The following is a 22,845-nucleotide window of genomic DNA, read 5'->3' on the forward strand; positions in this document are numbered from 1 at the left end:
CCAAACATGTGCAAGAAATATCAGCACACAACATAAAATGTTGAATTCAGTTTTAAGTGCTGAGGCCCCAAATTAGCAGCTAGATAAAATCCTAAATTAATTTTTTTTTACAGTGTCTATTCTTACGAAATATTATTTTCTTTGTTTTCTGACTAAGCTTAATACATTTTTCCAGGAAGTGCTTTTTTTTATCTAAATGCACAAAGTGATCAGTATTAATTAATAAATCTCTTTGTAGTGAGAAATCTGAATCATTTACTTGAGTCTGTCGCTACACAACTTAGCTAAACCTATGTTCAAACCACATTATTGTATATCACATTTTTAGGCTTTATGCTACTCTGTGTGTGGATGAAAAATAACAATGTACATGACCTGCAATATACCATTCTTACACTGATCCATGGTGGAGGCAGAATCATGCTGTGGGGACGCGTTTCTTACTGGGGTCAGAAAATGACGATAGATTAATGGGAAGATGGATGGTGTAAAATACTGAGTAATCCTAAAAGTGCGTTTCTAGTCATGCCTACCATTTAAAGTGCTTTTGCTTGAGTCTCATACACACATTCATACAATAACATGCAGACCTGTGTGCAACTTGCAGTTCTGTGCCTGACCCAAGAGTTTTTAATACAATTCAGGAGAAGAAGCTGGAATGAAACCCACAACTTTCAGATTCCAAGACAACTATTCTTCCCACTGATTCACTGCCTCTCCTATTTCTGTCGCTAAATGTACAAAGTAGATACATGCCTTGCAGGTGACTCAAATGATAGTTCTGTATTGACACAAGGTTCAGAAAACAAAGACTTTTCAAATGTTTACTTGTAAAAACAGTGTGAAAACCAAGCATCATTTCTCCTCCAGGTCACATTGTTTATTCTCTATTTCATACAATCCTGGTGAATCAAGTAAGGTTTTGGGGTTTGAGGTGAAGAAATGTGGAAAAAAAACTTTTTGGACCATAAATTCTTTTGTCAGGTTCTGTCAGCTTCTCAGGAAGAACAAAACTTGATGGCAATGCCCTCTAGTGGCAGGTCTAAGCAAGTGAAACCATTACTCAGGTACCGGACACAAAACATTCCATCATCTTTCTAACATGCCATACTGCAACACAAGCGCACACAAAAAAACATTTCCAAAGCTTTTCACACACACAAAAAAAAAAACAAAAAAAAAAAAACACCAAGCATATTACATTTATCAATTACTACTAAAGTCTCCATTTTGGAAGTGTGTGATTGGAGAACAAGACCTGGAAGGACGACTTTCTTCCTGTAACTCAGCTCTATAGAGCTCCAAAGTCTCAGGTGTACACATCTGCACAAACTGATTTCCTGTAATAAAATTGATCAAAATCAACAGATGTATTTTTTTAAGAGTATGTACCGTATGTTTCTAGATGACCAACAATTTGTCAGTAGGGGATGAAGATGATTAAAAAGGCTTGAAATGCATTCAGTGTCTCTTTCCACGAGAATAGCATAACACTGGAGCCTACATCCAAGTACATTAACTCAGCAGGGAAATATGTTAAGGAAAAATAGGTTTTCACGAAATCACCTGTGGCACAATTGTTATAATCCACAATAATCCATTTAAAAACAAATACATTTGTAGCATTTTAGCAATTTCAGATTTTTAATATGTACATGATAATTTAGAAGCACTCTGTCTAAAATAACATCACAGATGGACAATGACTCCCACTCCATCCATGGAGCTATTGGTCAACTGAAGAGCTTGTTGTAGGGAATTTCCCTTTATAGTATAGTATGTATAACATTCTCCCTTCTATTTTAATATTTTTATTTTTGTATAACTACATACATGTATTCGTTATGACTTTGCTCCTGGTGCACCTAAACTTCTGGTTACTTCTATTCTATCCTATTCTAAAATCCTCTAGCGCATTTTAAGTCTCGAGCAAAGCAGAGGGACTGCGGGTTTTAAATTCCTGGTGGGAAGGGGAGGATAAAAAGAGCGTTATTGTAATATTATTAGAGATGAGAGAGATCGCAGTGAGGAAACACGGCATAGGAGGGAGCCGTGTTGGATTGACCCTCTCCTCCTCCTCCTGCTGCTACACGCTTTATCCATTACCGCTGAGAGAGAGAGTTTCTGAAAGTTACTAAGTCCTCTGAGATGTTAGAGGGTGGAGGGACTTTTCTGTCTTTCTTCTTCCCTCTTTATCTCCCTCACACATGAGCAGCCGAGGCTGCAACAGTGTTCAAAAAGCAGAATAAGAAGATGGAGAGGAGAGGGAGAAGGATAAATGAAAGATGAGAAGCACAGCAGTGCATTAAAGATGAAGAGAAAATGAACAAAACAGATTGAAATGAGAGTACGGGTTTCACACCGATGACGTTTTAACTCGATCTTCACCTGATTTCTTTCAGGCCAGACACTGCAACGTTGACAGATTCTCTCTTCTCTAAGCCCACTCAGTGAGCGATCTTTAAAGCGGCTTTACTTTCAGCTAAAAGATTTTCATTGGAGTCCTGTACGAGGACAAGGGTGGTTTACATCTGCTCTGATGAGAACAACATGCAGTGCTGGGAAAAACTGTTGTTCCTTTACAGATTGCCTCTGTTTTGCTGTTCCAGCACATTTACATCTTTCAGATCGATAAGCAGATTTTAACATCTATGGCCTGAGTAACTTCATAGTGTTTTCAAATACTAATTTCATGTATTAAACAGGAAAAAAAAAGTCATCAAAGCCTCCTCCTTGATTGCATAAACAGTTATTGGACTATTTAAGGTTACAAAACATAATCTCAATTAGATTTAAGTCCAGACTTGCCCCATGTCACCCAGAACCTTCTTTTTTTAGACACTTGGGAAGGTAAGCTACTGCTCCATGTAGACAATGGCTCTCACTGTGGTTTGTTGAATTCTAAAATCTTTAGAAATTAGATGAATCAACTCAATAAGAGGCGAGTCATCATTGAATTTTGTTTGATCAAACATCCCTGCTGCTTTATCCGATTTGTTTTAGCCTATTACATGTTGTCAGACTGCTTTTGTTTAAGTACTTGATTGTGCAGTTCTGGTAGTAATCAGGTCTAGGTGTGTCTGTTGATGTTAAATAAAGAATGTGATTATTTGCAGTTCATTTATGATTTAACAAGGGAGAAGCCGTTGGGTTTTCACATTGACCTGGTTGATTTGGACACATGTCTTCCATGAATAAAATCCTCATTTTGTGTTAATTTCAGCAAACATTTGTCAGATACAAAACCAGTAAAAACATGATAGATTTGCAAAATCTGTTTGTGTATTTATTAAATACTTTTCATGGTACTACATGCAGAAATATCCTATGTTGAGACATAGAAACAAGACCCTCCATCTCCCATTTGCAGCAATGCTAGCCTCAGCACATTGTCAACTCAATACTAAAAAGTTAAAACCTTGGGACATTTGTAAATGACTGAGTCCCCCGGGGCTCGTACAGGGGAGCCGAAGGCTTGGAGAATAAGAATATTTATGGGTGTTTTAAATGCAGTTTGTGCAAATAAGGGTTGAATAATAATGAGGTGATTTCTGTTGTCCTGTGATCTTTTTAAAACCCCTGGGTCAGTTTCCATCAGCAGAAATATTACACACACACACACACACACACACACACATATTAAATTTAAAGAATGCACTTTTGTTCGGAGATCCTCGTGTGTTTGTGTCTGCTCCCATTCGCAACCTCCTTGATATTCAAAGCATAGCAGGTATCTTGGAATTTATTAAATGCTGGAGAATTAATGGACCAACATAATCACAAAGCTATCTGGGTTACCAGCAAAAGCTATACTGTAGAGTTTAGCTTTTCATGGATTTTGTTCCAAAATCGACAATTTTTATTTTTTATTTTTGTTCATAAATAACCTCTTCTGAATCAGGACATGAAAGCAGACAAATGATTTAAGCTTGTAAATGGGAATATGTTCCACAGAGGTTGCTCAATATATGCAAAAAAAGTATTTCTGATCATAAAATATGCACTAATTTATTTATTTGCAACACTTTGCTATTAAACTGCAAAGTAACTGCTTGTTGTTGCAGCTGCAATCTGACAAATCCCACTGAAAATTAGCCATTTTACCAACTGATTGTGGCACAGTATCTTTCGTAGCGAGCAAGGCTGCTGAATCCAATGTCCAGGGAGGATAATTGTGGTTAAATCGTTTATTCGTACCTTTTTTCCATAAAATTCATGGCGCCACACCATACTGAGCACAAATACGCAAACAGAATCCTGAAAACAATTCCAATTAAATAAAAACCTGTGTTATGTCATCCTACCTGTCGTGATCTCGCCCGACACCCCAGACGCGGATGCTGCTGATTGGTTGAGAGTGGAGCAAACTGCGATCATCTGGGTCAACCAGAGTTAACATTCGATCTTGAAGCACCAACAGCATGCCTTTACCCTGGAATAATGCACACAGGGACACTTTCAACCTGCAGCCCAAAGCTGATTACAGTTTCTCATTGATTGAAAAGTCTGCAGCAGTGTTTACTCTCGCCGTGTTTTCTGGCTTCACATCAGAATAGCACCAAGGCGAGGTGTTGCGGTGGTTCACTCCGTTAGCTTGCAGCAAGACGTTTCTAGTTTTAAACCTTCAACTTGTAGAGGTTTCATGTTCAAAATAAGCCATCGCCTTCCTATTTGTTGCCATCATCATCTGTAACTCTCCGCTTTAAACGTTCACCTCTGCTGTAGACATTATCAAAAACGCTTGTTTGGCTGACACACTGACCTCTCCCCAGACTCCAGCTGAGTCTCTTATGTCCCTCCTGCAGTAGGACAGTTGTCTGATGCAGTGGTGGACAGCCATGCTGCTCCTCCCCTCACAGAGGTCCTGTTCTGCCATCTCCACCCAGCCCAGAGAACGCACCGGAAACGACTGAGAGAGAGACACACAACAACTTTTGTTCAGCTGATCTGTGCTTTTCGAGTGTGATGTCTTTTTTTATTTTTTTTTTATTAATCTCTGGATGTGCAACATACAGATGTATCTGATCCAAGATGGGATATATTCAAGACATGCCCACAATCTGATGTAGAGAAATCATCTCAACTAGAAGTTATTGGATGAAGACAAAAATATGAAATATAAAAAAACACCGTGTTTGGCAGGATGACTGGCTAATCAGAAGCTATTTCCACCCTCTCTCTTTTTAAACTCTTTCGCTCCATCTATCTCATCAAAAAGATGAAAATTAAGTAATTAAATTAAGGTTAGTAAAAATAATAAGACAAATATAAAATCGGTAAAGATACAAAAAACTAATAGTATAAATAAGTCTTAATAGTCTTATCTGTTTATATATGCTTTTTGCTGGTTTAGTTAAAGTTCTTCCACAAGGAGGCGGCTAAAAATCTTAAAACAACTGTTTTCTCAAAACTGACCACTAAGTGGCGCTGCAACAAAAATAGAGAGAAAGAAAGGAACCAACACTGATCTGGGTTACGTAATTTCAAACGCACCCTGGTGAGTTTCTCTCATTAAGCAATAAGAAATATATATTTTATCAAAATAAACATTCAAACTGTATCATAGTTATTTGAATTTGAAATCTCGAGGTGTCTTTATAGTTTCACTTAATTCACTGTTTTTCAGGCATTGATTACACTGCTGCAACTTACAGTAGAAACCAAATGCTTTACAGTTAATAATCAAGTTGGTAAGTCATATTGATCCATTAACAGCTGATATTCACAAGAAGGCAACTAATAAATAACAAGCTTAATGTCAACTGCTTGTGTTGCTACTTGTGTTGTGTTCAAGACCTTTTTTTAAATTTTTATTTTAATCTGACGTCAGTGACATTTTTAGGACGAACCTGGTATTTTTGAAGCATCATCAAATGTGCTAGAAGTTATTCAAGTCATGTGCTGTACCAAATCACCATATGCTGTATAATAAGAATATAATCTGCATTCATTTTTAAAATAAAAACCAACACTGTTTTTGCTCATGTCAGACTTCAGAATGGTTTTTAAGGTCACATCACTTCTTATTCAAATAAGCCACATCCCAGAGACAGTGCCAAACTACTAGGTTTTGCACATTAGCATTTTTCTGTTCACATTATGCTCATCTTTGTGCCTGTTTACCAGCTTTCTCTGTTTTCTTTTTTTCCAATTATATTGACTCAGATTCCAAGCAATTTATCCAACCGTTTATAGCAAAGTGCTGATCCACCCCAGATGTTTGCTTTCAAAATATTTTTGGGTGCTTCTTAAATACAAAGCTTGGTAATGACCACATTCTTAAATTGGGCGACAAACTTTCCAGCTGGAATGTTTATGTTAACAATAAGCAATTATCCCACCAGGATTGATGCCTCTGTGAAACGTATTAATGGTATAATGGATAATAATAAGCCTATACATTTCAGAAGATTGCTGGTTGGTATAATGCAAGCTTACCATTGCCTCTGGATCGGAGAATGTGCTGTTAAGGTCCACCGTCTCAAGCTGAGCTGGAGGGCTGCAGAAAGTTATGAGACATAAGAGATATTCATGAAAAGATCAAACGTCACCAAAGAAAACAGCTTTGGCTGTGCTACACACACCCATACAGATACAAATAAATAAATAATGATAACAAAATTGAACGTGTTGGTTGTGTGCATAGAATGTCTTCAGATTTAATAAAACTAAAAGATAAATCCATTTTATGTCTTACATTGACCTTTCCAATCACTGTGCTCACTGCTGAAAACTTTAACATAGTTTAATGTGGGTTTTTGTGCAGCTTTATTTGTGACAGGTCAAGAAGTTTTGTTTTTTTTTAATTACTGGTCTGATTTTGGATATGAGCAAATTTCTTTAAGCAAAGAATCTTAAGAATCTTTTCTTATCCCTTAGTCACAGGGTTACGTTATGTGTTTCCTTTTCTTTCCCATTCAGTGGTTTTTGTTTTGCAACTTCTTTGAAGTTGCAGCAAGTGTCTTGCGAGATTGTGAAAAGATTAATTTCACTTTAACACAAAATTACCACTGAAAAAATTTGCTCAATTAAAGGTTGCACTTTTTTCAGTGTAAGATTGTGCTATTACAAGAAAAGATTCATTCAGCTCAAGGCATTTACATGTCCTTACCAGGAGTGCCAAAATTTCTGGAGTGTGTCAGTTATCTGTCCATGACTTACTTGAGTTTAAGAGAGGCGTAGCGGAGTGTAGCTCCTTCAAATGCTTTAAGACTGGGATCTGGGTAAACTGGATAGTCCTTCAAGTCCTGAAGAAGAAGAAGAAAAAACAGGAATTGTTGGAGGAAAAGATTGAGTTTTGACAGGTTTTTAAAAAAATGGTTTTGGTTTCCTTTACTTTGTGACAGCTGGCAAACATTTATTTTATTTTGTTTTAACTCAACTTGAGACACATTTTCTCTGTTAGTTGGATATGTTAAAAGCCATGTTCGTATATCCAGCAAAAAAATACACTTATATTGAAAGTTTGGCATACTTTTGACGTGGGAGTGGTGGTGCTGAGAACTGGATTGGGAGAGAAGAGGCCTTTGGAGGGTGAGGAGGAGGAAGAGGACGGGGAGGAACCAGACGGAGAAGGGACCGGCTCCACTGAGCTGTCAGAGATCAAACTGCTCGGGCGCTGGAAACAAGAAAGAAAGGAAAAGATACAACAAAACACAAAGAAGTAATGTATCAAAACAAACTGACATTTATCAAACAGCATCACTATCGTGTAGCTTCAACCGAAAGCACCTTGTGATATGCTACACAAACCTTGAAATATGTTTGAGTTCTTTTCTCTACATGTATAAGTTTGAGTTTCATTAACATTTCAGAGAAAAAAAAATCAAAAAGTACCAAATTAGATAAAACTCAGGTTGTTTAACTTTACATTTTAGATATGACTGAATATTCTCCTTCAGGATTTCTTACTAGGGAGCAGGATTCACAGTTTCATCAGTTAAAGCAGCTCATTAAGTTCCCATCAAAATGTCACCAATACCACCATATTTGTCTGTTTAATACTGTCTTTCGCCCATTAGTTTTACTTCCGATGTTACAGAATGAGCACCTACCAAAAAGCTACACTTTATGTTTTGCTAGTCTAGTTTTGGTGAGCTGCGGATTTTTCTTAACTCATGATTTGCATATGTCTTTAGTACAGGTCATGATGTTTTCCTATTTCAGATATTTTATCTTACAATGTCAGACAGGTTATATTTGAGTCTACAATATTGTGAAATTAAATTGATCTTTCCAAAAACTGTGTGCAGTTTTTCACAAAACTTTCTCCCTTCAACTATTGAAATCATTGTTTAAACTTTTCATTGTTTAAACGGTGAAAAGTTTAAACATCGTTTAAACTTTTCATCGTTATATGGTTATATAACCATATAACCATAGGATATATGGTTATATGATTATAACCATATATCCTATGGTTATAATCTTCTAAAATTAACATTTGTTTGATGCTTAAGAGTTCAGGTGTCTCAAAAAAAAAACTGAGGAAATGAATATGGGAGCAAATACTTATTTATAGCACTGTGAATACACAAACACCATAAAATTCACCCTATCATGTCTTGCATCTAGCAGTCCTCTTACCTCATTTGGTAACTTAAGGGAGTCTTGTATTTCTTTTTGTGGGTCATGCTCAGAGTCTGGCGCATTGCTAGAAGTGGTATCTTGGTTTCCAGAGGCAACGGGTCGGTCATACTGTGTAGTGCCGGTGGGAATGTGCCAGAAATAGACTTCGGATGAGTCTGAGATCTCCCGCCAGCCTGGGGGCAGATCCCCTTCAGCCCATACATCTGCTGATGGATGACAGGGATATGCAGTTACATATATTACACATGAGGATATCATCAAAACGCACACAAAGGAACTACGCTCTCATAGATAAGCTCGATAAGGCCTTGTAATGCAAGTGTTCAGTCAATACAAAACACCACAGATAGAAATAAGAATGCAGAGGATAAATGTCACTAATAGTCTGAGTGTGTTCAGTTTCTGTTGTCATGGCAAAGCCTGAGCTCATAACCCGTGGCAAGGCCCAATAGTCAACAATCGGTCTTGCCTTCTCTCTGTTGGCTTTATGTTACTCTGTATACCCTAATATTAGCGAGCTAATGCTTTGACATACATGCCGGAAAATCCCCTCCCCTCCAATTCTTCTCTGCTTTTTCACGCCCTTCTCTCTGCAGCATCCTGTTCTATAACACCGTATTTCCTCTCTGCACCATAAGGCTGCTCAAGGGGGCCTTTAAGCCTCCAGCTTTATTGCTGTAGTACCTTGCTTGGTTAAAGGGTGTCTTTGTAAAATTTCAGATCTGTCAAATGGAGGTAGAAGGATATAGAGGAAAGATTGGGGTATGATTATGAATTTAAAATTCTTTACATAAAAAAATCAGATGAAAGGATAAATATATCAAACCTGTCTCCTTTGGACTCTGTGGAGAGGGTGACTCTTGAGACAGAGTGGTCCAGCTGGAGTCTTCATCCTCTGATGGTGTGTCAGGAGTCAAATCCATTTTCAGGCCCACTTTAGGAAGGTCTGTCTCTGGCGCCGGTTCCTGCAGGGGCGGAGATACCCAATTCTTGGTAGGGGTGCTTTTTTCAGCGGCTCTGGCTTGTTTAGGGGAGAACGGAGGGTATTGTTGCAAAAACTGGTTCTCGTTGTTGGGGTGCAACTCCACTTTGATCACCCGGGGCTGGGAGGTTCGAGGTGGCTTTGCAGGACTACGTGGACTAGCTTGCACTTGGGGACACAGCTCTTCTCGAATTGGTGCTGGGGCTTGATGCTGGAGGTGGTTGAGGTTGTCTGATACCCATTCTGGGCTGTTTGCAGCAGAAGAGGAGGAGGTGGAGGAAAGAGGCGCCTCAACCACTACCGGCAGTAAGGGCTGTCTCGGTGTTGGGGTGGGCTCGTCTTCCTCCTCGTCTTCCTCCACGACAACCTCCACGTTATCCTTTTCCTCGTGACTGTTTTGCTTGCAATTGGTCTTCTCCTCCTTCTGACTGTCTCTTTCTTTGGCAGGGCTGTCCTGTTCTTTTTCTGATGTAGGCAGCTGCTTCTCCTCCTCCTCCTCTTCCTCCTTCCCCTCTTTGTTTTCCCAACTGGGGTCCAGATCCCAGCATTTGCCGTGGTACTCCAAAAAGCTTTTGGTTCTTCTACGAAACGGAGGAAGCTGAGAGTTGTCCTTCCCAAACTCTAGCCAATCTGAAGTAGGATTATTGAAGAGATCATTGTGAATTTTCTCCACAGTATTTGCCCTGCTCAGCTGCAGCTGCTGGCTCTCAGCTCGCCTCTGCATGTTAGCTCCATTCTTGGCTAGTTTGGGGTTAGCTGTGTTAAAGAAGGAGGAGGAGGATGAAGAAGAGGAAGAGTAGAGGGCAGAACTGGATGAGGACTTGGTTGGGAGTCCTCTTCCTTTGGTTACTGGTTGGTACTTGGAGGACAGAGCAAAGTTGTCACTTATCCCCATGGCACTCCGCACAGTGGTCATGGCATACCTCTGACGGCTCTTGGGCAAAGTGGCCGAGCTCCCGGTTTCCATCGACTCCTTGATGACGTCGCGACCAAGCAGCTGGTTGTAGGATGAGCGAAGACTGAGAGAGGTGGGAGGGGTGGCTGAGGGTGTACTGCGATTTGCCAGACCCCCAGTGGAGGGGGTGGAGCCAGAACGGGAGAGGGGCGGAGTTTGTACTGACATCATGTCTGACTAGAAATACACAGCAAGGATGGAGCTGTTGGGAGATGGAGAGCAACAGAAAAAAACTGTCATCTAAATTGAAGCACAAACTTTTATGCTAGATTAAGATTGTTTTAATAGATAAAAAAAAAACAATCAAAATTTCATAAAAGCAGGCCACAGCTGTCCCAAATTGTGATTGAAAAGCGACAGCAACACCTCTTATTGCAGCATCTCTGATTATTAATTCAGTGTCTGATATCACATCTCATTGGCTGCAGCTTAAACAGGCTTCAAAAAGAACACATCAAGACACCGCTAAGATCCTGTAGAAAGAGACAAAGAGCTCAGAAATACAGCATCAAAGTCACAACGCTGAAATAGACTCGCATGATGCCCAGAATGACTCAGACTCTCGATCCATTAAATCAGGACTCACTTTCAAAGGGGAAGCTGAGGAGTAAAGCTGGCCTGTGGGGAAGAGAGGTGTCAGGCAGCTCCTGCTAACTAGCTGTCTCTTTTATGTCTGGGTGAATCAGCTCTGCGTTGCGGACTAAAGACGGCTTGATAGCAACAAAGAGAGTGGTAGAATAATATTCCAATCAAAGGCATGACACATACAAAATACGGGTTACATCACTAGCTAACCCGCCTGTAACCCCTTTGGAAAAGCAGTCGGGTAAGCATGTCTAGACACGCAAACCAAACGGATAAACATCCTGCCACCTAATCACAAACGAACCCGGCTCAAACATTGCTGCAGTCATCACAGCCCTTTTGTCTTAAAGATATGGAAAATTCGAGCACAGCAGATTTTAAAGCATGCCATTATCATGGGAAAAGGGCCGGGGTAGAATTGAAACGAGAGCAGAATATGTAGACGGTGCATTATGTTGCTGCGGGTCCTCCATCTGCACCCGCCCCCCCTGGGTGGCGGCCGTGTTGTTCCCCTGAGCCACAGAACAACCTGTTAGTGCTGAATCTGCGTTCATGTGCGGGTTTGTGTCTCAAACACAATCAACAGGTTCAAACTACCTGCACCAAGGTTTCCAATGTCACAACAAAACCATTGTTGTTATGCTAGATTAAATACCAATTCAGCCAACAGATCAGCTCTTGACTTTAGATGAAAACATACTTTGCAGTGCCATGCAAATGTATTTGTATCCCTTGAACTTTTTCCACATTTTGTCACTTTACAACTTCAAACTTCACTGTTTTACTGATACACTGGTTTTCAAAATGTATTACAAATACAAGCCTGTAAATCATGTCAAGTACTTGTATTTGGTTACCTTTTCTCTGATTCCTCTGAATACAACCTCATGTCACCAATTGCCTCCAGAAGTCACCTGATTAATAAATAGTGCCAATCTCTTTTTAATTTAATCTAATAAATCCTGCTGTTCTGTGAAAGACTCAGAGGTTATTTTAGAGATTATTAGAGACCAGACAGTATCTGGATCTGGACAGGTCAGGGAGAGATTTAAAGCAAGTTCAGACACAACAAAATCACCCAAGCTTTCAACATCCCATAGAGTCAGGGGTCTCCAACCCTAGTCTTCGAAATGTACTGTGATGCATGTTTCAGACTCATCCCTGCTCTAACACAGGTCAGAGAATAAATCGATTGAACTGCCTGTTCAGCATGCCATCAAACTTGGCAAATGCCTGATAATCAGCCATTAATTTGATTGAGGTGTGTAAGAATAGGGATGCATCGAAGAGCCGCAGGACAGTAGATCTCGAGGACTACAGTTGGAGAGCCATCGTTAAGTCATCACCTGAAATAGAAAGAGTATGGCTAAATTGCAAACCTAAAATGATATGGCAATCCATCTAATCTGACACCCAGATAAGAGGAGCATTAATAAAAAAAAATAAATAAAAAAATAAAAAATTAAAAAAAAGCCAACGTGGAGGAGCTGCAGAGACCTACTGTCAGGACAACTATTAGTTGTGCTCTTCACAAACCTGACTTTTATAGAAGAGTGACAAGAAAAAAGAAAGCAATAAGAAGGAGCTTATTTCCAGCAGTTTACAGGATACATCAAACATGGAACAGTTGGTCTGGTCAGATAAGGATAAAACTGAACTGTTACTGCCTGCATGGGTGCAGGAAAACTGACACCAGCCTCTCCCCGAACATAGTGTCTCCACAGTAAAACACATAATGCTGTGGAGGTGCTTTCCTTAACAGGGTTAGGGAAACTGATCAATGTTAATGGGAAAACGGGTCAATCCTGAAATAAAACATGTTAGAGGGCACAAAAGACTTGAAGCTGGGAATGAAGGTACTCACTTTAGCAGAACAACAACCCTAAACATAAAGCCAGAGGTATGGATTGGTTTAGACCAAAGCATATTGTTCAGTGAGAATGTAATATCTCAGAGGGGCTGACAACAAATGCATGCCAACATTTTTTCATGCAAATTTGAAAATCTAATTTTCTTTCCACTTCACAATTACTCAGCATTGTGTGATGGTTGATCACTTACCAGCCCAATAAATTATATGTAGGTTTTTGGTGGCAACTTGACAAATTTCTAAAAGTTCTCAAGAGTTTTGGTGAAGTGACATTGTATACAGTAAATTCCACAAACCGATGTAACAAAATGGTTCAAATGTCAGTAAAAACTATTGTAGCTTCACATTGTTACTGATCATGTGGACAAACTGCATCATCAGTCGACACACAAACAGCAGCCTTTTCCGCCTGAAACCCTCCCCACCACCATGCAGACAGGTCTCTGGTAGTTACGGGCTAAGTGGGGCAGAGACAGGATGCAGGGAGAGGAGGAGAAAGGAGGGTTATTACAGGGAGAAAGGGAGCAGAATGACACAGCGGTTTGCAGGACAGTAGGACACAGTCAACACAAAGAGGCTGTTATGTTTCCTGCAAAGTCGACCTCAAAAAATCTGCTGTGCATCATGTCAGGGGAAGTTATTCAGGAGACGGAAAGATGTTACCAGCAGAATCTCTGAACATCATCTCAGTCTGAGTTTAAATGCTTTTAAATTGTAATGTATATTCGAATTTGAGTTTATAAGGAAATCTTCCCCGCTGGTCATGACCTTTCTCACAAATGTACTTGAAAAAACGAACTGCAATATAATTTTGACATGCATATTCTACCATCGTCTCTATAGCCATGGAGAAAAAACATCAGAATCTTCTGTTGATTCCTCATCAATTTGCACACATAAGAGTGTTTTTTACCTGAAGATTGTATTAGCTAATTTCAAAAACAGGCTTCCTGGATTAATGAGGACACATTTTACAGGAAAGCAGCTAGTTATGACGTGTCTCCTCCCTCAACTCTGAGCTGCTCTGCTTCTGGGGGAAAAAAAAGAAAAAGAAATGCAACAGATGAAAGCACAAGCTGGGGGAGAAATTGAACTTGCAAAAGTCGATGATGTCATGGGTGGAGTATTCCTGCGCCTGCTTTTCTTGCAGCCTCCGTAAACTCCCTCCTTGACAAACCAGGGACAGCCTGATCTAATCTCGCGTACCTACAATGCCAAGAATTAAAAGTAAAGGTGACGTTGCAGCGAAATCTAGGGTCTAATTTTCAGAGCACACGCAGCAGATCTTTCGCATCTCTTCTCTCTCTTCAGCCCCATCACCCCCGCCGCACTGGGAGGGGAGTGCATCCCCAGTTAGAGCATCTATTTACATCCACTCACCGCTTCGCTCAGCTGTCCGCGCCTCCCTTCCCTTCTCACGACGACGAGACACAAAGTAGTGGGCCGGTGACAAGCGCTGCTTTTAAGTGCCAGTCCTGCCCGTAGCGTTGAGCCGGGCCGCCCGCATCACATCATCCCTCCGCCCTCACCAGCCCCGCGGCTCGCTGCGCTGCTGGCGGCCGAGCTGTGCGCTCTCTCTCTGCGCCATATGATCCCCGGAGCTGCGCGGCGTGGCGCTGTGGAGCCCTCTCCGTCTCTCTCTCTCTCAGCGCAGCCGGCCAATGGGAGCCGCGAACGGAAGACGCTGGGAGCACGAAGCGGGGGGACGCAGCCGTAATAATAAATCTACCGGAGTTAGTTTGCAACTCAGGTAATGAAATCACACATCATCGGGCTGTTACATCACGCAGCACACTGAACACACACGGCGGCTCTTAAAGAGCCAGGCAAGAATCAAACTATTCTTGTTCTAAGGCTCCAACACGTTTTCGTTTTTAGATTCCCACCCTTCTTCAGGCCCAATTTCCAAAATTGTCAGTAAACATTTTACAGCGTAGATAAAGCCATTTTCAATCAATTTATAGATGAATAGATGATTGGACACTATAGAAACGGTATTGTAAAATAAAAGGTTGTTTACATTAATGTCAAATTGTGAGGCCTAGTTTGTTCATCCGCCCATTGTCTTCTGCTGCCCATCTCCTGTGGTCATTGGGTGAGAGGCTTCAGGTCACTAGTCCATCACAGGACAAACAAGCATGTACTCACTCAAAGCAAAATAAAAATGAGAAAGACCACTTAATTGTTTCAATTAATTAAAAATAGGATCACGTTTTTGAATGGGTACTATGAGTGGGTACTTTAGGTGCCCACACCAAAGTACCCAAAGAGAACACATGCATGCACAGAGACTATTTAAGTTTAATCAAATTAAATATCATAGACTTTCACAGAAAGCAAGAAACTCAGTTGGATTTTTAAAAAGTTTTTTTTACTTAAAATTGTGCGTTTCAGAGAGTAAACATCCTCCTCAAAATTAACACTGGCACAGCTGGTTAACAAGTTTGGCTGAGGGGACAATTCTGAAATGGTTGCTTTACAATAAAAGACACATTAACCACAAAAGGTTATAGGTTAAAATATGACACTGATACAGCACAGCGGAGATTAGCATTATTCCTGGTAAGTGTAGTTCTTTTGAAGAGATTAATCCTACTTGTGCGGAAGCAGAGAAACCCAACCAAAGGTAATCTGAAAGGTTTTGCACATTAGAGAACAAATAAAGACATTCATAGCCTAAAAAAACACTAAAGCTGTCAGATTGTCTGAACACATATTCAGACCTCACAATATATAGACACAAAACACTGACCCTTTCCTTTCAGCGATGCCACATTCAAACTGAAATACATTCCTTGTGCATGTAGCTTGGCTTTGTTTTCCTCCTATCCAATCCCTACTGTCCACTGGCAAACTCCCCTTTCTGTGCCGGGCGGATAGAGGTGAACACGTGTGGAGGATAGTGACGGAGGTTCACACAGGCTGCCGGTGCTCCACGAGTGAGGGAGGAGACCGGACTGGGCATGATGTGCCAGAGAAGAAAGCGGCTGGCGCCAGCTGTCGGCCACAGAGAAGCAGGGAGCTGATCGGATGGAGCGCATCGCTACATCTACGTCATCAAGTGTGAGAAAAAATAAATAAAAACAGCCATTATACATCAACAATGATGCATCAGCATCAGCAATACATGTTTCCTATTGCTCAGTTGAACCTACCCCCGTATGAATTATCAGGAGGCGTCAGTAGGCTCTTTGCTTGCTTGTTTCCTGCTTTTGCAGCTCTCTTGTAAAACTCCACTGCCATCTTTAAATTCTGCTGCACCTCGATGCCGCTTTCGTAACACTGACCCAACAAGAACAGAGCAGAGTTGTCCTGAGCACAAAAACAATCAGAGTTTAAGTTTTATAAGTTTCATTTTGGTCCAGAAATTAACAAACAGGTTTCACAAGTTACTTGCATTGCAGCTGCAATTTTAAATGAACCAACACAGTGAAATTCTGTAAGAGTAGTAATAAGACAGTAAAAGTATATAAACAAAGCTGAAACAGAAAGTTGTACAAAATCCTAATAAAGTAACATATGTCTGTAGTAAACTTTTCTAATGCAGCCTGGTTCAGATAATACACCAGGACGGGGAGGGCAACGTCTCAGCAAAAGTGACTGATCAACAACTACAGTGGAATTATCTAGAAGGGGACTCACTCCACTCTCTGCTGCCATCTTCAGGTACTGAATGGACTTGCGCACATTTTTGGCAGGATGCTGAGAGTAAAAAGAGGCCAGGCAGATCTGAGCCTAAACAGAAAAGGAAAAAAAAAAAGTTGTGTTAAGGAGTTCTTGTCTTATGTTTATGGAATAATTAAGTCCAGACAAGCTGCCATAATAAAAATAATACTTTTATTCTGTGATCCCAACATTTGTCTTAATTATTCAACCTCATAAGCATGATATGTTTAATTGCGATGTTTCTAATTCTCTTAGTAAAGTTAGATAACTAAATATTGTTAAACAATAAAAATATTCTTGAAATTTGGGCTTTTATGAATGCTTTTAAGTTAATTATTTTTGTTTTTCACAACAGAAAAACAGCAAAATCATCCAACCTGCCACAATGGTGTGACTGTCCACACATTAAATCAACATAAAATCAAATGAATCAATTGTCTTAGTTAAATTATCTACTGTTGTGCTGCTCTGAAAAAGGCATAATTTTAATGAAAAAGTTCAGTAAATCTAAAAGACAAGAGTATAAAGTAGGTTATTCATTAATTACTTAACAGTATTTCAATACTGTAGCTGCAAAGATGATCACATATAGGGTTTGAACTTTGAAAGATTCCCTGTCTTGATTTGTACCTTTGTGAGCCCAGCTGTGGCTGCTTCTTCCAGTAACTTAATGGCTGCGTTCACCTCCTCTGTACTCTGATGCCCCCTGCTGGCCAGCAGCAGCTTTGCATAACGATACTGAGCTTGTTTATGGCCACTGATGGCCGCAAGCTTGTAGTAGTGAAGAGCCTCACAGAGAAAAGACAAACACTTAAAATATTAAAATCAGGTTCAAAGTGAATAATTTAATATGAAAATAAATACATTAATACACAGACATAGGTTCAGATTAAATGTTATTAAAATATTAATGTAAAGTGTCAACTGTAACTAAAAAGAGAAACAAAGGGCTTGAAAACTGGGGGGAATGTTAATAAAACCAAAACAGGTGCACAGGTGTAAGGAACCTTATTGATTTTTTTTTTAAACAAAACAGTTTTTAAAGAATAGAATAACATCCTTCACATTAATAAAACAAATTCTACTAATGTGATGTATAACAGAGAAAAAAAACTAATATTTTACTCAGTTTCAGAATGTGCATCAGCTCTGACTGGACTCTATATTATAGATAACATGTACATTGACTTTGCAATAAATAAGTTTAGGATTTGAAACATAACATCTGGTATATTTATATTTTAAGAACTGCATTTCTGCTTTTTCTTATGGTCATCTATGATATAGGCATGATTTAACTGGTATTATAAAAAATTGTTGGGGTTTTATTTTCTAATTTTATTGTGTCAATACTTAGCAAGCATCATAAAAATGAACAATGGTCTCACCTTCTCCTTGTCCTTGCTGACTCCTCTTCCCTTCTCGTAGCAGACCCCAGTGTTAAACTGCGCTTTGCTGTAGCCGTGCTGAGCTGAAGCTAGAAAGCAGCAGAAAGCTTCCTCATAGTTTTCCCTCTTGGCACTTTCTAGACCTGTTGCATACACAGAGAAAGAGAAACAAATGGACAAAGGTTTCTACACATGAAGGTCTGGGTGATATTCTGAGCTGAATTTCTCTGTTAAATCTTTACCAATGATGTTCAGGATTACGGGTACGCTGGCGTCTCCCACACTTCTGAGGTTGTGCGTTGCTTCTGTCAGCCTCTCTTTATCTGACACGTCCTAAAAACACAAAGATAAAGATACAACAATAAAAATAAGATTTCAACTCGATTGGGTTTGGTAATGAATACTTGAAAAAGACGATCTTTCCAAAGTTTCACCTTGTCTTTGTTATCTGTGCGTTTTTGGTTGATCTCAGTCTGCAGGGGAGAACTCAAATGTGGTTCCTCTGTGTGTCAGAGGCATAAAATGTGTCAAACTCCGTCCTCATCAAATATTGTACTAAAACATCAAGAGTGGCATTATTCCACAGAATCTGACATTACAACACAGAACAAACCAGGTGTCAGTGGATCCTTGCCCAAGAGCTCCTCCTGGTGGTCGGAGAGGGAACTGTCAGTAGTCTCACTGCTGTTGCTGCTTTGAGATGGGGACTGATCTTGATTCTGTCCCTCTGGCACAGCCTGGAGACACAAGACATTTCTTCCTCTGGGCAGGACATCACGTCTTGATACTGCTGGCAACAAACAACAGTACTGTGTTGGAATACTGATCACACAAGGGTATAGGAAAAAGGGGTTATGGGATGGAGACTGTTAAACATCTCATGAATTTTGGCAGTGATTTTAATGTAATAATATCAGAGTTTAGTTGTTGTGGGCGTACTACTACAATGATGCCAGAAAGACTCACAAATTTCCAGCAGGACGCGGTATCCGCATTTCTGCAGGGACGGGGGAGCTGTCAGGGTTCCAGCGCTGGGACTGGGCTCGCTGCCTGAAGAAAACCTGGAGTGGATCCTTCTGCAGATCTGCATAAACAGCACTGCCACCGCTCCCTGTGGAGAAAGCCACCGTCACAAGAACATCTCCACTGTCTCTGTGCCAGGAAACCCTGGAAGTATTCCAGCAGTGGTTGGCATTGAGGCACTAAGCTGAGGGGTTTTTACTTCCTGGTTTTACGTTGTTTAGTGCGATTAAAATTAATCCTCTGGTTACTGATTTCTGTCAAACAGAAAGCCAGACTTTCAGTGTGTACACTTTTTACGTCTTTCTGATAAATTACCACAAGTCAATTACTACAAACTCGATATTGGAACATATATTTTTTAAACACAAACATATCTTTGGGTAATTATTGATATCTAGAGATATCAATCTTTGATAAAGACCTACCCATCCCACAGCATCCAGGGCTGTGTAATTTCGAAGTTCAGCATGAAACTGAAACGTCTTTTCTTTCTTCCTCTTCTTCCCATCATCCTCCTGGGATCTGCATATTAACAGAAGAAAAAACAAAATGATACATCTCTCTTTTTTTTCATCTCACAGTACACAATTTTCAGTTGGAGCTGGCTCGGTTTATTTCTGCTTCCCGTAAACGCTGCTTATACTAAAACACACACGCCGATGATGATGGCTGATGCAAGCAGCTGAAAATGAGTCTGCATCGATGCAACAGGTTCAAACGGTGGCTAAAGGAGAGAAAAAGGCTGTATGTGAGGTTTAGATTCATCCAAACCTCATAAATTAAATAACTGTACCAACAGTTTTGGAGAAAAAAAATAGAAATGTTTAAAATGCAGAGTTATTATTTTAAAACCAATAATCTTGTCATCAAAGCATGGATGAAGTGAACAACTGAAACAGAAGCAATGAAGGGGAAGGCACCTGTTGTCGAAGGGGTGTCGAGAAGTAGAGAGAGCAGCTGAGCCACTGATGACCTCGTCCTCCACATGGTGGTTCTGGGGGAGTCGTAAGGTACCGCTGCCATGGTAACGATGGAGTGCTGCATAGTGGCAGGTTTACATTTTATAGATAAACAGCTTTGTAGTCCTAAATAATAAAACTACAAAAATGGCTCTGGAAGCCATTAAAGCTACAATTATGTAACTTTTACAAAAATGTGTATTTCTGTGAAAAGATCAATCTCCTCCACCTCCTTCCTGAGCTGCTATGTGCAGAAATGTACCACTCACAGTAAAAGCTACAGAGCCAGGAAGAGTGCGAAAAACACTTAAGACTGCTAAAATCCTGACCGGATCTTCCTACACTGGCGAAATATTCCTTAAAACATAATTTAGGATTTGTAAAACCCTAATCATGTTTGTGAAAGTAAAACAAAAAAATAGACAACACATTTCAGCACCTGGATCACTTTAAGTCCTGTTCAGTCACTACAAAATATAAACTAGTCTGAACTAATTATTTTCTACACTAAATATAGACTTAAGATCAATTTTGTGAACATTTCTTTTTTTTTGCGATAACACAAAGTAGCTTAATTCAATAGGATTTTTAGGCTTTTAGACAAAACTTGCTATCCATAGCTGGTTGTTATGCTTCTTTGAACCATTTGTGGATTTTCCTTAAAATCTACAACATGTGTTTGTTTAATCTGAATGCGTTTCTGGTGTTTCTCATCATCACCATCTTTTCTAAAACAGACCTTCAAACCAATGTTCCTCACTCTCTATTGCTTACCCTGCTCAAATGTATTCAGCTCAGACAATGTTTTCTCTCATATAAAACATTGTCTTGTTCTTGCTCACACTCCACCTATTATACTGGATAGAAATTAGGATGAAATTAGGCTAAGGCAGGAAGGCAGGAAGTGAGCTTCACTGAACAAAAACAAACCTTCAAGCGGACAGAAAGCAAGCTATGACTTGCTTTAATCCAAAAATAGTGCACGTCAACGTTAAAAATGCTACATAGAAACCATAATTAGTACGACTTTACCTGTAACTAGCTAGCAATAAAAATGGCACAAGATAAAAGTGTAAAATATAAACTGTCACTTCTATAAGCTCAATGACATTTCTCTCACCTCTTCCGACTAAACCTTGAACTCTCCACATCCCGGTTCGTCCTTTGGTGCAGCTTTAACTACTGGTTTATTACGGAAAATGCATGTTTAATGATAAAGAATCGCTTCCGAAGCGCTACAAACAGGCAGCAGTCGCCGTTTATCCCTCTTTGTTTGGTGGCAAATAAAAAAACAATAATAAAAAAAAGCTGTCACGAGATGTGTCGGAAGTCAAGAAAACCGGAAGTAGGGCAGGTGACGCAACCGTGAAAGTTCGAGACAGTGGTGCAATGCAGAATCATTGCACCACCTATTGGTAAATCTGTGAATTTCCGCGGGACGGAAAGCTCATGAGACGGCAAAGAAAATCTGACTTTCTTTACACGGTGCAATTTAGTCAGCAAAATTAGTTACACCTTGTTATCAAAAACAAACAAGAAAACTTGGCAAGAGAAGTGCTAAGAAAGGCACAATATCCCAGAAAACTCCGTTGTACACCAAATTAATTACATCTGAAAGACATATTTCTTAATTTTTTTTAAAAAAAAAAGCCCTGACACAACACTTCAGAGATTATTCCTCATTCTGTTGATTCATCAACTGTTTGATAAAGTCTCTGTGACGCTAAACCTCTTTGGAAATGACCTCTTTTGTAATATTTTTGCTGAATTGAAGAACTGTTTTAATTACTCCCTATTTCTTCATTTGTTCTGAGGACCAGACCAACATAAAAAATGACTTGCAGAATGAATCTAATGTTTGATGAGCATTTTCAATATGTTGTCACTATGAATAAACAGCAAAATCCACAAAAGTTAATAAATAGCATGTTTATTCATAGTTTTCACAAAATCTACAGAAAACTGTCAACATGCAAACACAACTCAAGCGATGTTTTAAATCATAGCCCTACTCCAATCCTAACAACCTATGTATCTGTAAAAATATGTGATAACTACATAAAGGTTATTATTAGTCATGTCATAATGATTTTTAATGGACATTTTTTGTAATATTTGTAACCAAAATTAGAAAACAATCCTAAAGTAGGTCTTTTGAGATGAAATTAAGAACATCCTAGTCTGGAGAGATCTTTTTTATGGTATTTAAATGTGCATATTTGATTTGACCGCTATTCGAGTTCAGTCAAAAAAAATTGGCCAAAATATTAAGAAAATCTTCCATTTCTATCTTATTCTTTTGAAGAATTTAGTAAGAATATAATTTTTTTTGTTGTATATGGATATTTGCAGCCCCAAATCTCCAATCCAAACTCACATGTAGATAGGAATGTGCATTTTGATTCCCTTTTTTTTTTATAATGTTCCATCATTATTGGTAAAAATAGTAAGACCAGTCATCACCATCTCTAACAGTCTGATTAGGAATAAACCCCCCATTGGCTTTGCAAGTCTTAAACTTTTCTTCTGAATCTGCTGACTCACAGACCCTCAGGATGCAATGATGCTTATTTCTGAAGATTTTCTTTGCAGATAAAAAAGGTCGATGAAGTGGGGTATAATTAGAAACCCTCTGATTCATTTCTGGATTGAGGCTCACCAGTTGTTTTTCTTTGCCCATCCGGGTGATTAAAAACGTGACGCAGTCTCCAACATCTTACTGGAACCACAGCGTCTTCCAGTCAAGAGGAGCCTGGACAAAACAGGACGGCACAAAGGATGAGATATGCACTTGTGATGTCAGGTCCAACTTGGAGTGACTCACTCCT

The 22,845-nt window shown here is 39.6% G+C and overlaps 2 protein-coding genes across 6 annotated transcripts in view; both read right to left on the reverse strand.

Annotated features, from left to right (window-relative positions):
• The window catches only part of apbb2a (amyloid beta (A4) precursor protein-binding, family B, member 2a), a 45,255-nt gene extending 30,480 nt beyond the window's left edge, over positions 1–14,775 (reverse strand). Inside the window, exons 1-8 of one of the 3 annotated variants that reach the window (XM_081611562.1) lie at positions 14,362–14,775; positions 9,416–10,728; positions 8,587–8,792; positions 7,475–7,618; positions 7,162–7,247; positions 6,439–6,499; positions 4,763–4,909; positions 4,305–4,432 (exon numbers count right to left, since the gene is read on the reverse strand). In XM_081611562.1, the coding sequence (XP_081467688.1) occupies positions 4,305–4,432; positions 4,763–4,909; positions 6,439–6,499; positions 7,162–7,247; positions 7,475–7,618; positions 8,587–8,792; positions 9,416–10,697 (2,054 nt within the window). In that variant the 5' untranslated portion in view covers positions 10,698–10,728; positions 14,362–14,775. Of the gene's footprint in view, positions 1–4,304; positions 4,433–4,762; positions 4,910–6,438; positions 6,500–7,161; positions 7,248–7,474; positions 7,619–8,586; positions 8,796–9,415; positions 10,729–13,894; positions 13,991–14,361 lie in introns of those variants that run through there. The other 2 variants (XM_008420222.3, XM_081611561.1) reach the window with 2 other exon arrangements.
• Positions 14,776–15,330: 555 nt separating this feature from the next.
• Positions 15,331–21,383, reverse strand: dele1 (DAP3 binding cell death enhancer 1). Of its 3 annotated transcripts, none has more exons than XM_017306956.2 (12): positions 21,138–21,383; positions 19,979–20,096; positions 19,484–19,580; positions 19,002–19,146; positions 18,649–18,825; positions 18,470–18,537; positions 18,278–18,368; positions 18,036–18,178; positions 17,278–17,436; positions 16,624–16,716; positions 16,137–16,263; positions 15,331–16,030 (listed from the first exon to the last, which is right to left on the reverse strand). In XM_017306956.2, exons 1-12 carry the CDS (start codon positions 21,166–21,168, stop codon positions 15,807–15,809), a joined length of 1,473 nt encoding a protein of 490 aa, XP_017162445.1. In that variant the 5' UTR covers positions 21,169–21,383; the 3' UTR covers positions 15,331–15,806. The 3 variants fall into 3 exon arrangements, with proteins under 3 accessions (XP_017162445.1, XP_008418448.1, XP_008418449.1); XM_008420226.3 differs by having other exon boundaries at positions 16,137–16,293; positions 21,138–21,382; XM_008420227.2 differs by having other exon boundaries at positions 16,137–16,293; positions 18,649–18,822; positions 21,138–21,381.
• Between the last annotated feature and the right edge of the window lie 1,462 nt (positions 21,384–22,845).

Source organism: Poecilia reticulata, chromosome 10, assembly GCF_904066995.2.
Source record: "Poecilia reticulata chromosome 10, P_reticulata-male-v2, whole genome shotgun sequence".
Taxonomy (NCBI): domain Eukaryota; kingdom Metazoa; phylum Chordata; class Actinopteri; order Cyprinodontiformes; family Poeciliidae; genus Poecilia; species Poecilia reticulata.

Excerpts from the sequence above, each read along its gene's own strand:
- dele1 (XM_008420226.3), bottom strand. The coding sequence starts at position 21,168 with ATGTGGAGAGTTCAAGGTTTAGTCGGAAGAG. Across the intron at positions 19,581-19,978 it reads CGACACCCCTTCGACAACAG|ATCCCAGGAGGATGATGGGA; the intron begins GTGCCTTCCCCT and ends GTTAATATGCAG. Across the intron at positions 19,147-19,483 it reads CCCTGGATGCTGTGGGATGG|GGAGCGGTGGCAGTGCTGTT; the intron begins GTAGGTCTTTAT and ends CTTTCTCCACAG.